The following is a 17,355-nucleotide window of genomic DNA, read 5'->3' on the forward strand; positions in this document are numbered from 1 at the left end:
AATGTCTTTTATTGGTCTCCTTGACTACTAATAATCGGTATTGGTCCTGAAACAAACATCTCGTCTATCTCTAATCGTTTTAGCTATAACAAAGAAAATCAAGAAAACTGAAATGGTAAGAACAGTTCAATGTTTGTTATATCTGTGTATTTTATTCAGCAACAAATCTCTGACTTCTTTCATATTTCATTTACATTTTTATTATTTTGGGGGTGGGGGGGGGGGTAGGATCAGTCTGAGTGCTTGTCTTTAAATCTGGTTGAATTTCAAATATACAACGCATGGCGGTGCATCAACCTCATCCTCAGTAGACCGTTACTCACTTGAAATGTCATCCATGGCTGGAATAACCGCCTCTAAGAGACCACTTGGCGCCACCTTGCAATACAATCTATGTCACTTTGATCCAGATGACAGGAATAAGACAAAGCCTATACAGTCTTGTGTCACGGCGAGCGTAGCCTTCACTGAAGAGGAGGAGAAGTTGCCACTGGTGACTCATTACGTTGGTCGGTGAGATGAAGCAGTCAAGAGCAGTGCCGGTGACGCCCACCCGGCGGTCACAGGCATGCATTAGAAACCGGATTAACCGTGCGCAAAGTCCAAATGTATTGACAGTAAAGTGACCGTGACGTTTATTGTACTGTAAAGTAATTGAAGCGCCGCTACCTTCAGTATACGCTGCAGTCCGTATAACTCAGTGCGAAGCCGCAGGGATCTGCGATTGATTAAAATGCCCACATTTTGTATGCATGTCATGTTACAGCTGCTCAGGTTGCTGTTGTAATTATGTGCACTGGAGCCTTTTACGAGATAGTCACCTGAATCTGTCAATTAGCAGCTCCGTTCCTACACTGCATAATGGCCCATATGCTCCAAGGAAGAGCCAATTAAATAGATCTCACATTTGGGTGTAATATTCTCGACATTTTCCATACTGGGCAGATGTGGGAAAATACATGTCATCAGTGTTAGGAGATGGATGTTTTCTTCTCTTATGTGTCTTGCCAAACATTATAAATGTATATACAGTAGACATATTCTGTCTATACATATATTACATTTAAAAAGGTAAAAAATTAAAATAATGTGGGAAAATATCATTGCGGGAGAGAGGAAGTTGGTGTGCGTTTCTGGTGAGCGGATTAACTTGTTTACAGCTATTGAACTGTCACATTTAGCACAAACTTTTCTCTACGCGAAGCGACGGCGGTATTGAGTCACCTCAGCAATCAAACACGCCAGACACGTGGCGCCTAGCATTAGCTTTAACTTGAACAGACTTGCTAAATAAATTGCATGAAGTTTATTTGCATGGAAACATGCAAATTACAGTGAAAGTGTGTCACGCGCCAGAGAGAGAGAGAGAGAGAGAGAGAGAGAGAGAGAGAGAGAGAGAGAGAGAGAGAGAGAGAGAGAGAGAGAGAGAGAGAGAGAGAGAGAGAGAGAGAGAGAGAGAGAGAGAGTAAGGTTGTGGCAGAAAGGGGAACTACAGTACAGTACCGTAATGCATGATGAGGCACGCACTTAAAAATAAGAACTTGCAAGCAATGATGATGACATTACCGAATGAACAATACTGAGCACTTAAAAAAAAAAAATATATATATATATAAAATAAAATAAATAAATAAAATAAAAATAAAAAATACAAATACAAATAAGAACTTGTGAGCACAATACGCCCTTTTATGGTATTTCAGTCGGTGTTAATTCGTACTGTATCTGCAAATGTTTATAACTCGGTTGTTTGTAACTAGGGGACTACCCGTACACTCCAAAAAGATCATTGTTGCTAATATATTAAGTTTAATTAATTATGAGGTCATTCAGATTGAGTTCATTAAACGTAATATATTAAACTTGGATTAACTTAATTCAGTTGTGTGTTACCACTTGAAGCAATTCGATTTTCTTTTTTAGTCTTAACTTGGTTCAACAGTTCATTTTTTAGAGTGCATGCACTATACCTGTAGGAGACACCGTGCAACATGAGCGCATATAGTAGATAAGAGACGAAGAAGACGTCATGTTACCTCTTGTGTCACGGATTAAAAATAACTTTTTGGTTGGCAAAGAGTCTTGAGCGTACCTCACGCCTTGCCCAAAATCAGCCGGGCGAGGCTCCAGCTCACCCGCCACCCTAATCGCAACAAGCGCAGTAGAAAATGGACGGATGGCGTTTCTCATGACGCCGCCAATCTCTTATAGATAACGATGCAGACGTTTGAAAGGCATGCGGCAAACACTGTTACTGTGTGCATATTGAATGGCGGGGTGCAAATTAAGCAGTCAGGTCACATGCATCCCCACGTGGAGGGAGCGCTGGTGAGCAAACAGAACAAAGGGATTAAACATTGCGTACACTCCATGCAGTTGAGCTCGGATGCAGAGACCAGCGGCGGAGCACATCTTCTTCCCCGCACAACCCGTGACCTACTTTACCGCTCCAGACGATATAGCGTACTATACATACTACGCTCAACCGCATTTCTCTTTTTGCTGCCCACTCTGCATATGTGGCCTGTTCGTACCACCCACCTGCATGGATTACAGAGTATGCATAATGTGGAGCTTTGTTTTCCCGAAAGAAGTAGAGCGGCTTGGTTTAATTACCCGACAACATACCAATAATTGAGTCCGTTGAATAGGGAACATTGCTAGCTATACTATTGACATCCATGCTGTCTTTTTATGACAATGAATCATTTGCATTTTTATAGACAGGTCAGGGGCTTGCAGAATGAGTCATGGAGTCCCTACAGGGGGCCCGGTGTAATCATTGGTGTGCATTGTGATCACATTTATCACAGCTATGATAGACCTTCACTCATCCCGACCAAATTCTGTCAGTGGGAGATTGATTGATTGGCCATTGATGACGAACATGAGCTCTTTTTTTTTTTTTGCGGAATGTGCTCGTTCGTGCATGACTCCAGAAATATGGAAGGATAAGTGGTTGCTATTTATCACCATCCATCAGCCATCCATTTTCTAGTATTGAGTATTCCAGCTGCCTTCAGGCAACAGGCGGGCGGACCCTGGAGAGATTGCCTGTCAATCACGTGGGGATTGTGACAGGCGCACTGAGCGGCGATTGATCTACTGTAGTCGGCTTTGGATGTGATCCGATACACTATCAATGACGTTGCCAATCATCATGCACGGGAATCGGCTGTATAGGAAAAAGGCCGTTTGAGGGATGGCAAAGTGAGGAGAACTTTACTATGTGGGCTATTTGGTATTATTTAATTTATAGAAAATAAATACACACTGTTGCACATTATTGTTGTTAGTAAACGTGGAATATTTATGTTCTTTTAAAAGGAAAGGTATTGTCAAATGAGCTAACAAAAACATTTTCTTCCTGTACTTGAGTGTTTTGAAACTAATAAGCAAGGAGAACACAAACTATAATTGAAATGATTTTTTGTGGTGTGTTTTGGAGCAGGATCCCAGCCAGGGCTGGAGATTTGAACAATAATCTAATTGGGAATTATCTTCCTCAATATTGCAATAGGAATTTCATATGATATGGATTTTTTTTTTTCAAACTACTCTACCCATTTATTTAGTTTTAAAAATGCAATAAAGAAATGTGTACTGCATTCCAATAAACATCGCATTTGTTATGCATAAATGTTTTTGTTTTATAGAGAGGAAAACGAACCATGAAGTAATAAGAAAGGCAATTTCTTTATCTACCTCAATTGGAGTTTGACAGAATTTTAAACGTTTTAAGAAACAAGTGTGCCGCATGCCGCATAAACGTAAGTCAATACGGTAAGTCATAAGTCAGATTACAACAACAACACCAACAAAACTGTGGCTTTGCCACTTCAGAGTTTTTGTTTTTAGATTAAAATGGCTTACCTTAACCAGCATCACGTGTCGCATTGTAGCAGTTTTTGTTGTTTCTTCTTCTTCTTCTTCTTCTACTTTTCAAATTTTTATTCTACTACTACCTCTTCTTCTTCTTTTACTTGTACTTTTTCTACTTTTTCTTCTACTACTTCTGTTGGGGCAGAAGTCGATCCCACGGTTCTATGCAAAAAGTTGATAAAGTCCAGACTCTTTATTGATTTTAGTTTTTACAAGAGAGCAGGAGATTTGGATCATTTTTGTGAGATGTGGACTGTTAACGGGGCACTGTGCGACGTGAATGAGGAGGCGCTGTTTTAGTGATGTTCTGATGTAAAAGCTTTTTTTTTTAAAACTCTATTTATTTAATTGCTCTTGCTGAGCTGTGTTTTATGAAAATAATGTGATATTCTGATGTAAAAGCATTTTTTTTTTTAGCTATTTATTTAATTGCTCTTGCCGAGCTGTGTTTTATGAAAATAATGTAAATAAGAGCGGTAAATAAATGTCATTTTTTCAAAATCAAAAAATCTTCTACTTTTACCTTTTCTACTTTTTCTTCTCCTACTACCTCTTCTACTACTTATTTTTCTTCTTCTACTTTTACTTTTTCTACTTTTTCTTCTACTACTACCTCTTCTTTTTCTTCTTCTACTTTTACTTTTTCTACTTTTTCTTCTACTACTACCTCTTCTTTTTCTTCTTCTACTTTTACTTTTTCTACTTTTTCTTCTCCTACTACCTCTTCTACTACTTATTTTTCTTCTTCTACTTTTTCTTCTACTACTACCTCTTCTTTTTCTTCTTCTACTTTTACTTGTCCTACTTTTTCTTCTACTACTACCTCTTCTCCTTCTTCTTCTACTACTTTTTCTTTATTTTAATTTTATTTTTTTTATCTATTTATTTAATTGCGCTTGACGAGCTGTGTGTTATGAAAATAATGTAAATAAGAGCGGCAAATAAATGTCATTTTTCAAAATCAAATCAAAAAATCTACTACTCATTCTTCTACTTCTTCTACTTCTTCTTCTACTTCTTCTCTACTACTTCTAGTAAACACTACTACTGTTCTTCTTTTTGTACTAATTCTACTTTTAAATGGAAGATACCAAGTTTCACAGCACCTAATATTTATTCTTCATTTTACAACCTCTATTTCGTGTAAATTCCCCCATCGCAAGGGATCATGGAATGCAACAGAAAGGTGAAGCAACGCTGTGAACGTAGCATGCCAACTGACTGACTGAAATGACGCAGATAAGGTAGACGTCCCGGTGGATTTAAAAACGTGGATGAAGTGGCGCTTTTGGGTGCTCGAATAATCAATAATGCGTTTAAATGAATGACTTTCAAAAGAGTTTGAGTCGCAGCACTAAAAAAGCTGCTACTCAAATATTTGTATTTGAAGTACATTCTTGGCAATGCGATGTTTACTGTACCTTAATCCCTTTATCTCGCCTTCTTTTACTTTTAATCCGAGCCAAACCTGCTGTCAGTAAACATACCAAACAGACAAAATCTGCGTTTACTCCTTAAAACAAATCAATTCAGCTTGTGTCGGTCAGCAAAAACACAGCTCGTTTTGTATTCTGCTCTGTTTTATCGACGCCCGCAGAAGGTTAATCTTTTAAATGGCTGTAAAAGCTCGTTGGTTGCGAACTGTCGTGACACCATGGCGTCGGGGGGGGCAGGATGAGATAGATGAATTGTGTCACCGCCGCTTGCAACTGCACACCGACAGTTGCCCAACGCAGGGATGTGAAGGTAATCAATTTACGACGCCGCGCACTTCAGCCGTTTTTCATGTGTCGGTGAAAAAGGATTGTGGCTAAGCCGGAGATGCAGCTTCTACTGCCAGTGCTTCCGTATGGATTTTTTAATAGCAGTGGGATGCTTTCAGATGGTCCACTATTATAAATTGTATTTATTATTAATCAGTTCAGGGAGAGCTTTAAAATGAATCTTGCTCTGACAGTCTGTGCAAGCTCTCCCACAAGAGAAGCGTTTGCTTTTCTTGCTGTAAACTCACTCTGGTGAGGAGTTTAAAAGTTGAAATGTAATTATTTTTTTCCAGCACCAAAGGTTTAATAAATGTGCATGCAAGCAAGGTTGCTTTTTTTTTTTTTGTACATTATAAAAACAAGTCTTGAGACATACTAGTCACTTTTCTCTTTAAGCACGAACGATGCAAAAGGGAAAGTGTGCTTAACCCTATAAGACCAAACGTATCATATTAAATACAAGACATTTTGAGCCCTCTATTTCATGAGTATAATAACCCCCCCCCCCCCATTAAAACCCTGATGTATATGATTTGACACATGCATTGCACGGATAATCCATTAGAGGGCAGTATCACCCAGTTGATGCCTTTTCTAGCAACCTTGCAAGATTGCCCCAATTGAGAAAGGAGAGACACCTATACTTATTTATAGCGGGAAATGTTCGTAAAGTTTTTTTTTTTAAACACATTATGGAGCATCGAAAATTACAAACACTCAACCCTCAATCAGCCGGGGCAGAGTTAACTAAACGGTTTGAGGAAGAGGCCGGAGTGCAGTACTACATGTCCCCAGCAGATGGCGCATCATCCCTGGACAGTTGAGGTTAGTATTTGGGTTTCGGTCAGCTTTTAATTTTCGTTGTTCAATAGTGTTCAAAAAATATTATAATCAGGATGTGGTAGGGTTATGGTTATGGTTATGGCTAACAACAAAGGATTGGGATAGTGAGAATTCTGTGTTGTTACGAGTATTATATATCGAGCTTGTGCTAGAATTGCAAACTACTGATCTACTGATCCGCCCTCACGCATGAGATCAGACTGCGGATTTATCTGTAATAACACAACAGAACGATGTCTGATTGATGTTGTGTGCTGACACCATTGTGTAAATATTTGACCTTCTTGTGATCACCAAAGGTTGGAAAGTAATTAGGCTGCCGTTGATCTGCCTGCAACATCACACCGGGTTTAATATCCTGCCCAAAAATGGACACCCAAATGTTTGTTTGGAACGTATTTCTTGGAAATGACACATTTCCAACAACGGACAGCTGATGACCAACTACACTGATTCCAAATTTTGTGTAGCTACAATTTTTTTTGTTTCAAAAACAAATTGCATTGGGGGGGGGGGGGGGGATACTAGCAATTTAACCCTAAGATGTCTTCCTATAGCACTGATAAATATTTCACTGTATGGAAAATGAACAAATAAATAAATTAAAAGCTATTTAAAAATATTGGAATTATTTAAAAATATTTTAATAATACAAAGAGTTGGCAAGAAATAAAAGAGAGAATGTGTATAATTGACAAGTTCTTGTCTCCATTTAATTGACATCACTCATGCATTTTGGCGACAGGGACTCTCCCCACTTTGCTTTTTAGCGACAGGTACATACGAAATAATAAATATGGTTAAGTATAATTGTAAAACAATATACATATACTGTGCTTTATATAGTCTAATAGTACAGCTAGCAGGCTGAATCTCGCTTCTTATCCTGTCAAAGTTAAAACGTTAACTAATTAATTAATCACAAAAAATTATCGCACCCTATGGCTATGTTTAAGGTTTGAGCAATAAACATAACTACATGCATTAAAGTAAAACATTTAATAAATGTTCGCGTATCTCATTTAGAATATTTGTTAATGTCAAAGTATTGGGAGGGGGGGGGTTCCATTTGAAATAATGCAAGTAATTAACTGATTAGAAAAAATGTTGAAGACGTCCTCATAATTTAATTAATTCATTAAATGTCGAAAGAATTAACACATAAAAGGTGCTCTTCCAATTTGGCGGGAATTTTTTGGGGATAAAAAAAGCCTTTTTTTATTAAGCGATTAATCGTGATTAATCAAATGTCTAAAATGCGATTCATCAGATTAAAAAATGTAATCCTTTGACAGCTCTACCAGAAACGCAATTTTTATTATGAATGCTGAATTTTGCAGCAAAACTAGTTTTGTTTTTCTTTAAAGAGAAGTTTGTCCTTGTCACCGACTTGAGCCTTGCTTCCTCTTGATGAACCTCGATGCAAGATGAAGTCTGCTGCTTGAACTAATGTGTGCTGTAAGCCGAGCGTACTCTTATTTTATTTGAACGTTTCCCTTCTTGATTTTCTTCGTTTCTTTCATTTTGAAGTCGGAGGTTTGAATCCAGACTCTGGCCTTCCTTAGTAGAGTTTGACTCCAGTTTTCTGTCTGTAATTTTCCATGTGTGAATGTGAGTGTGAATGCTTGCTTGTCTATATGCATACCAGTCCGGAGTCGACCCTGATTTCATTTTGAACTTTAGTGCCCTTTCGATTCACCTTGCTAAATAGTGAGCCCGTGCACTGTGTCAGACACGCAATATGTAATGCAGCGATCCAAACGTGCTAACTTGCCTAGCCTGATTGAACTTGCTCTATTTACTTTCTATTAGTATGCAGGGTTGCATTCGAGGGATGGGAAAATCTCGCTCCGACTATTCTGGACTCCCGTTTCCATGCCAGTGTCGTAATTGAGCAGTAGAATGCCGCTCCAACAAATCTTGCAGTCTTTCTTCAATACACTGACGCAAAAAGACAATTATGTTACTTAATGTTTTCACTCCAAGCTCATTTTTCGACTCCCCTTTGATGCAACAATATGAAAAGCTGAAGTTTCCCCCCTGAAGCCGCACAGCAATGGTCCCCATTTCCCCCAAACCATCTTGAGCATGAAGAATAAGGCTGCACTCATCTTTCTCACCAGTCTTCACATGCTCACCTCCCGTTGGGCTTGAAATATTAATGGCCGCGTTTTATTCTGGAGTCGGGAAAGTGACCTTCATGCGAGTGTGTCCACAGAGAGACTCCTATTCATTTCAACACCATATTTGGGGTCCCAAAATGACGGTATTACGCAAGAATTCATAGAGTAAGCCGGATGCTTGAGCCATTTTATTGAATTGTGTTTATCATCCTGTCGGTAAATCTGCTGCATGGAGGCGGACATTGTTGTCCTTTAAGACTTGTCATGAAACAAATGCAAACTCAAAATTGGTTTGCTCAGGCGTCGGCAACCTTTCCTGTCAAAAGAGCCATTTTAGGCCAAAATAAACAAACAAAAATCTTTTTACCTTTCTGTCAAATTTGACATTTTGGGCAAGTTTGTGGACATTTTATGGTAATTTGGAGGATTTCTTCTTTTATTTTGGGACATTTTATGGTTACTTTTTGAACATTTTCTTTCCTGCCTTTTCTTAAATCACTTTTCTGACTTTTTTTGTTGTTGCAATTTCGTGTTTGTTGCAATTTTATGGTAATTTTCGTGATTTCCTCTTTTGTGTTTCGACATTTCATTGTTACTTCTTTAAAAAAATATTTTCTGCCCTTTAAAAAAAAACAGACTTTTTTGACAATTTTATGTACATTTTTTAAAATAAATTTTTTGTCTTTTTTTTGCAATTCTAAAGACATTTTATGGTTATTCTCTGCCTTTCTTCTTTTGTTTTTGGACATTTTATGGTTACTTTTTTGACATGTTTAGGTCATTTTGAAAACTTTCTCATCCACCTTTCGTCGCTCTTTTTCTCACAATTTTTTTTGACATTTTGTTGTTGTTAAATATTTTTCCATTTTTTAATCTAAATAATTAATTAAATTAATGTTTTATCCAAGAAAAAGAAAAAGAAATATGTAAAAAAATATAAATTTCTGCTAATTGTTTTCGAGATCTACAGGGAGCCACAGGTTTCAGACCCCTGGGTTAGCTAATTATAACTAGCTAAGATTTAAATAGAAATTCACCACAAATGGATTGTTAAAAAATCTGCAAACATCATCACAGTCAGGAACATTCATGCACCGCTACCATCGAGAAAAACTGTCTGTTTAGCTTGATGCTAAAGAAAAATGCAAAACTACATAGCGGGCTAACAAATAGCATCAGTGTATCTGTATTATAACCCTTAATATATATATATTTTTAGAATAAATAAATAATCGATTATTTGTAAAAATAACAGTCACACATGTGGACTGACCAACAGATTAAAAAAATATATATATTAAATTTACCAATGCCAGTGATGTATTATTTATTCTCTGCAAAGAACGACTAATATAACATCAGCTTACTGAGCAATTGTGAACATCTCCTTCATGTATCTTTGTGTGTGTTTGTATTATACTGCCCCCTGGTGGCAGAGGCGTACACAGCAGCATTTCATTCTTTACATTCTATTTACTTATGTCTTTAGTGTATGCAAAACAAATAACACATTTTTTTCTTATCAAAAAAGGCATTACAAACATTTTCGTAGGCTGGAACGTATTATTGGCAAAATTGAAATTTACATTTTTTCTTAATAATATCTTCTTCAACTCGCTTTTTTCCCCTTTTTTTTTTTTTTTGCTCCAGGGCTCTCTGCTCACTGTTTCGGACAATGACAATGACAAAATGACAATAAATGAACAGATTTAGTTGGTCCTCCGGGCTGACGTGGAAGGCAGCTGACGGGACAGAAAAAGCCACCCCAGTCTTTGCGTTGACACCCATGCCGCTGCTACTGCAGCTTGGCACGCCACATCGTGTCACTTAGAGGAAGGGGGTGTGAGGGGGGGGGGGGTGGCGTGACCGTGATGAGCGTCGACAGTGCGAAGGGAGCTAGTGCTTCCTCTGCTGCTTGCTCAGTCGTCGTCACTCTGGCCTGATGTTAGTTGGCGTCTGGGTCAAGATGGCGTGACGGGGGCAATGCCTGGTGGCGCGCATGACGGCGCCGCCCACAACAACACAGATCAAACATGTCTGCCTTTACTTTACACGACACTGTAAAAACAATAACTACTTGATTGTTGATTTAATTTAAGTTTTCAAATTAAACTGACTCTGTCTCTGTAAACGGACTGAATAAAGCTTTCATATTACAACCTAGAAAAAACTGCACAGCAAATTTCTCTCATTGTTGTCCTAACTAAGATGTTTTAAACAGCTTAGCAAAGCAAAGCTTAGCAAAGCAATTATATACTTATAGGGCTAAACAATTAATTGAATTTAAATAGAATTTGCATTACAATTTTCAAATTACAAAGGCTTACAGTTCGGGAAAAAAAGAAAAAATGATCAGTCTGTAGACTTTATTTTTCATAATATATGGATATTTTATTTATTCACCTCGTTGTCGATCACAAGTGTGCGCATGTCACGCAGAGTAAGACAAACAATTTGGGGGAAAAGTCTGACTTCGGACCGGCATGGCCGCTTTCATGCGCCAAATTCTCATTTGACAATTGAGAGGGCCGTGGTTCAAAGTGGACACGCCCACAGCATATTGAGAGCAGAGAGAATGGCTTGATTTTTCATAATGTCGAAGCCTCATTTTAGATACTGGGCAATTTTTTTTAATCATTAAAATTTGTGGTTTGTCAAATTTAGAAGATAGTCATTTTACCTTCATAGGGACTTGCATTTTAATGCAATTCTATATGTGTTACATTGTTGTACATGTTATTGTATTTATTCTTGGGGTGTGAGACAATTAAAAATTGTCATCGTAATTAAACGCATGACTTCAATAGTTAAATGATTAATGACACATTTTAAATCTGTCCTAAATGTACAATAAAATGTACAATGTATATTTTTTATTTTCATACTCTTGTTAACATAACAGTGGGGAAAAAATGTTAAACTAATAGAAATATGGCTGCATTTTTAAGTAATTGATTGATACAGTAATTTCATAATAATTCATAAAATTGAGTTACAATTAAAAAGATGTACTGTACTGTAAAAAATGTGAGTGTGATATTGATTTGTGTTGAGGTCATTTTTCTGCCACTAGATGGCATAATTGCATTTGTAAGACATTGGTGACAGCTCAGTGCATTTTTTTTTATATTAAGGGCTATCTAATCTTTAACATGAAGTAACTTGTGAAAATCTGCACATTTTTAAAATTGTAAAGTACAACTTGACCCGAGCCCAAAACTATATGTATTATTATTAAATGTATTGCTGCGTTGTGACTGGAATTCAACCAGTACAGGCTTTCCAAGTAAGGGGCGGTCATTAATCGTGTGTTATTATTTTTGTGGCGTTAAAGGAATTTTAAATTAACTAAAAAATAACACACTCATTTTGACACTCCTCATTTAGTCACATATTTCCTATTATTGTTAGTAGTAGTGGAGATGGTGATAAGATACAAACTCATCCCACAAGGTTGGAAGCATCACTCACTGTTTTGTCCGTTACAGTCCACCGTACGTCCTAAGGTTTCACGGTGTCCCCCTTGGCTTCTACCGCTCAACACTTTGTGAAATAGTCTATTTTTACCACAGTCCAGCAAACAAAAGTTTCCCTCCAGTGACGCATGAACCCAAAAACGTCTCTCTTCCCTCAAGTGAGAAACAAGCACACACTCTTATATGTGCACTTGATGCGTCTCACAAAAGAAGAACATCAACAGAGCAGACAACCCAGAGGGGCTCTTGTGATGTCACTGACAGTTCAACGCTCGGCTTTGCTTGCTTTCTGGGAGACAGTTTGAACTCCGCTCACAAAAATGTTGAATGAGTTTTTTTGGTTTGATTAAAAAAAAAAAACTTGAATCTTTGATTTTCCAACAGGTGCTGGGGAGTCTGGGAAAAGCACCATCGTAAAGCAGATGAAGTAAGTATGTTGAAAACTCTCTTTTAAAGATGTTTTAAGGGGTTGACTTAGCTTTTACTACGACTTGGTAATTTCCTTAATCGATTTGATTTCGATTCACAAGAGTTCAGTTCGATTTTATTTAGATTTTCCCCCTGATTCGATTCACTTCAATCCGATATTGGCTAATTATGGAACAACAATTCTTAATTATCAAGGACATTGTAAAAAACTCCACAAACATTAAATTCCAAATTAAATTTAGTAAAGGCAGTAACTGGTTAAATTATTTAGTTTATTAATAAAAGTAATGTGTTACGTATTTTTTTTTGTGCTGATGTCATTGTTTGACATCAGGGAAAAAAAACGTCGTAAAATGAGTTGAAAATATTTTCATAATTCAAATTAAATAATTGTAAATATAAATAAAAAATATTAATATATATACATTATAACAACAGAAATTCTGCCTTTATAAAATAAAATTTTCTTATAATCTAAAATAATCAATTCATGGTTTTAATGAATCGATATCAGGCTCATAAAGGAAAATCGATTCGATATTGATTATTCGATTTTTTTTTTTACCTAGCCCTACCTATTACCAAGCAAAAAAATATATATATATATTTCATCTGAATACTGATTACTCAATATAACTTTTAGTAGGATATCCGAATAACAAAATATTTGATTGCTGCAACCCTCAGATTAAATTAGACACAATTATTTTTATTTTTTTTTATTTTTCAGATAATATGTCTCATGTATGACTGACTAAAAGTCATAATAATAATAATAATAATAATAATAATAAAAAATGATTTATCTTTTAAACTGTGAACTCAACCTTTAATTTGAAAATTCATCTTTATCCTTTTCACTTGCTTATGTTGATTGGACTTGACGGCCTGCCACACCCCCCCCCCCCCCCACATCCAGATGTATTTTTAAAGATGCCAAAGAAGAGTAAACAAAACAAAAAGACCACCGAGAATTGTCTACTCGCTACAATGATCCTCCGACCATCCTCACTATAGTAGCTCAATATTTGCAGTAAACGTTTTGATAACAGAAATCTGCCCTTGTGGTTTTCCAAGGGATTGCGTGGCCTCTGTTTGCTTGAACTCCAAGCACAAGAACAGCAGGACGATGTCGTGCCAGCGCATCAATCCGAATACACGCAGGATCCTAAATGGCTTAATTATTCACATTCCTCGAGGCGAGCGGGGCACCGGATCCATTTTTTATGAGCTTGGAGCAAGAGCAGCCTGTCACCTTTTTTTGAAGCATGATTTTTTTATCACAAACGCGCACATCTGTGTCAGCCTGCTAGAAACAAACAGGAATTGATTATATAACACCACACACGGACGAATCCTCTAAAACGATCCTTTTACCAAATTAGGCTATATGTCTGCGAAATGACTGCACTTGTCAGGCAGCAGGCACTTTTCACTTGAGAGTTAATATGATTACGACCTCGTCATCTCCCGCTGCGGTCTGATTCATTAGTCTGAAAGATTCCATCTCGGCATTAGACAGTTCAATTCCTCGTTCAGGTGCGCGGTAATGGCATCGATAAAATCGGACTCGGGATGCGGGATCGGCATGTTGCGCGTCACGCAACGCAGCACGCTGACATGCTGAATGATGATCAGTACGCATGAGAGCAGATATATAAATAAATAAAAGTGAAAATAAAAATGGATATAAAAATATAATTCACAAATGAAATACAAAAAAATATAAATGGAAGTAAAGACAAAATAAATAAGTTAAAAATAAATGCTGAAATAAAAAACGAGATTCCAAAAATTAAATACATGTGGAAATAAAAAATAAATAAATAAACATATAAATTAAAATTAAATATCAATCAATAAATAAAAACGCTCTGCTCTCAGGTTTATTTATTTCATGCTGCAGACGCTCTGTCAGGACGACATGCTATTCAAATGAGGGGGCGGTCCTAAACGTGTCTTGGGTTGGACTCTGCTGTTGCAAACTGCCTTTCAACGGTCGAGTGAGCGAGTCAGCGAAGAATCAATGGACGACAGTAGTGGACAAGATAGTCGTCCATTGCAGGAGCTAGTCTTCATTCAAGCCGGCGAGACTTCCTTGTGAAATAAATAAATGTGAGAGCAGAGCATTTTTATTGATTGATTGATATTTAATTCTATTTATATATTTATTTTTGTATTTATTTCCACATTTATTTATATTTTTTCTCGGTTTTTATTTTTGTATATATATATATAGTTAGTTGTTGTTAATTTCCATTTATATTTATTTTTGTATTTAATTTTAGACTTATATTTTTTAAATCCATTTGTATTTATTTATTATTATTATTATTTATTTATATATTTTTTGGCAGCTTTGGTCTTCCATATAGGTACACCTGCAGAATTTTTTTCTCTCTGCCTCTAAAAATTCATATTGCTCGGGCCCTACTGATAATACTATTACTATAGATGGCATGTTTCTTTGTTTTAAAAAAAAAATTGTTTACGTCCTTTTCACATCTCCGTATAGGATCATCCACGAAGACGGCTACTCGGAAGACGAGTGTAAGCAATACCGAGCTGTGGTTTACAGTAACACCATCCAGTCCATCATGGCCATCGTGAAAGCCATGGTCAGCCTCAAGATAGACTACAGCAACCCTAGCAGAGTGGTAAGACGTCACCCACAAACATATCATGCAAAATAGTGTTCTGCATATCTGGAAATATTATTGCGTACAGATTTTCTTCAAATGTCCTCCACCTCCATTCGATGCCAAGCTTTATTTTGTTTTTTGATCTTGAGGCTCCTCCCCCTCAAATGGATGCCCTAACGTTCCCATTAGAAAAAAAAAGGTAGTAACTGTAATTACCTTGATGCTATCATTTGTACACTGATTTTAACCACCAATGCAGTTTGAACCAAAAACAGCAAAGCACAAAAAAATGCATTTGTATTAGATGTTGAACAACTTCAGATTTTATGTAGTTGATGATAGATCAGTCCACAGTGATTAATCAATGACGTCATTGATAGGATTTGATACAATAGCAGCAACATGTACCACTCAATATCTAAGGGTAAGACAAAGTCACTCACTGACATTAGGACGAGTTCTAGTTCTTCCACCAACCTCAGTAAATATTTGTATTTGTTTTTTCTATTGTTGAAAACTGCCTGGCTGGTAATTTGTTTAGCGGAGCATACTGCATTTAATTGCCCAGGTGCTTTCTCAGCATCCATAATGATGACATTCTAATGAATTCCTCAGGCTTTGGTTGGCCTAGAATATTATTATTATTTTTTAATTTTTTTACTACTGTCATTTCATTCATCAAGTCCAGTGTGAGGTGACTAGTGAAAAATCATTTTTTTATTGAATGCATCAAACTTCCATTCATTTTATAACCATCTTTGGTTTCATGTAAGTGGCGATAAATAACAGTCAGGTGTACCTAATGTTGTGACCAGTATTTTCCTTCTTCCGTTCCCGGATCTCCTCCGAGACAGTTTGAAAGGCAGGCTCCCGCTTTGAACATTACAGAAGCTTTTTCCAGGCAACGTATCGCATCAATTTGTACTATCTTAATGATTTTGTGTTTGGGAGTCTTTGGACTTCAAAAGGGCAGCGTAATTAGCCGTAGCCATAATTACCGTACGCTCACAGGACGATCACAAGTCAAACTAATGATTAGTGAAATGAAGGCGCACGAATGGGCAAAACTACACCACTATCAACATCAACATAGCGTTTCGCTGCACCACTTTAACTTGAAACAACGTTATTAGTCGTAGTCATAGTAGTTTTCAGGGGCGTTACAACAATGTTTTTCTTGCCATGTCCACCAGAGGGCGCTGTAGTGAAAGAAGACAATTGGTTTATCTATCCATCCATTTTCAATGTCCGCTTATCCTGCTTTTTGGAATGTGGGAAGAAGCCGAAGCACTTGTAGGAAAAAATAAGGGAACATACAGGAAGGCCAGAGTCAACACCCCAACTAAGAAATGTGAGGGAGGCATGCTAGCCTCTCATCTAGTTAGGTTATTTTTCTTTCAAATGTTGTTCTCATAATCTCTAAATTTTAGAATTTAATTAGCTAGCTAGCTATGTATCGGATTTGAGGCTGTGTACTCTGGAACGTCCATTTCAGTGAGACAGAGTCTGCCTCACCTTGAGTTTTTTTTTTTTTTTTAATCTGTGAAGCTAAATATGTAAAACGCTAATATTGAATAGTAGGGGTGGGACTCTTTAAATGTCTCACGATTCGATTCGATTCTGATTTGTGGGTGCACGATTCGATTCAAAATCGATTTTCGATTAATAACGATTTTTGATTCAAAATGATTTGATTGACAATGATTTTTGCTTCAATTTATAGATATTCAAGGAATCGTAATGATCTACTCCAGCCTGACTCGCTAATGCTAATTAGTGCGCTACTAGAACGGCTCCACGCTGCAAAAAACAACAACTTTTATTGGAATAACTTGATCGTGACTTTTTCCTTCAACTCTCTAATGTGGCTTCAACTTAACAGTGTATCAGACTGCGTGGAACCATACTGCCCCTAAGTGGCTAAATCGGGTACAACATGAACAGCGCTCCCAATAAAGGCACACACAAACAAAGGGAAGACAGTATAAAATAATTTTAATAAAATCGATTTTGGGACATTTAAAATCGATTCTGAATCGTACTAAATGAGAATCACGACTTATTTGAATCGATTTTTTGGCACACCCCTATTGAATAGAGTACTTTAGTCTGACTATGGAAAATTAGAGTTATTAAAAAATATCTAAAAGCATTATAATGGACAAGAAGCTAATTACCTGCCTCCTCAACCCAGTTA

The 17,355-nt window shown here is 37.0% G+C and overlaps 1 protein-coding gene across 2 annotated transcripts in view; it reads left to right on the plus strand.

Moving 5' to 3' along the window:
- Window positions 1–17,355, plus strand: part of LOC147167369 (guanine nucleotide-binding protein G(i) subunit alpha-2) — a 38,357-nt gene that overhangs the window by 9,550 nt on the left and 11,452 nt on the right. For both annotated transcript variants that reach the window (XM_086087965.1, XM_086087964.1), the window contains exons 3-4: window positions 12,472–12,514; window positions 15,032–15,173. In XM_086087965.1, the coding sequence (XP_085944091.1) occupies window positions 12,472–12,514; window positions 15,032–15,173 (185 nt within the window). The remainder of the gene's footprint in view (window positions 1–12,471; window positions 12,515–15,031; window positions 15,174–17,355) is intronic.

The sequence above is a fragment of the Leptonotus elevatus genome, chromosome 10 (assembly GCF_054856555.1).
Source record: "Leptonotus elevatus isolate MCC_2025b chromosome 10, RoL_Lele_1.0, whole genome shotgun sequence".
Lineage (NCBI taxonomy): Eukaryota > Metazoa > Chordata > Actinopteri > Syngnathiformes > Syngnathidae > Leptonotus > Leptonotus elevatus.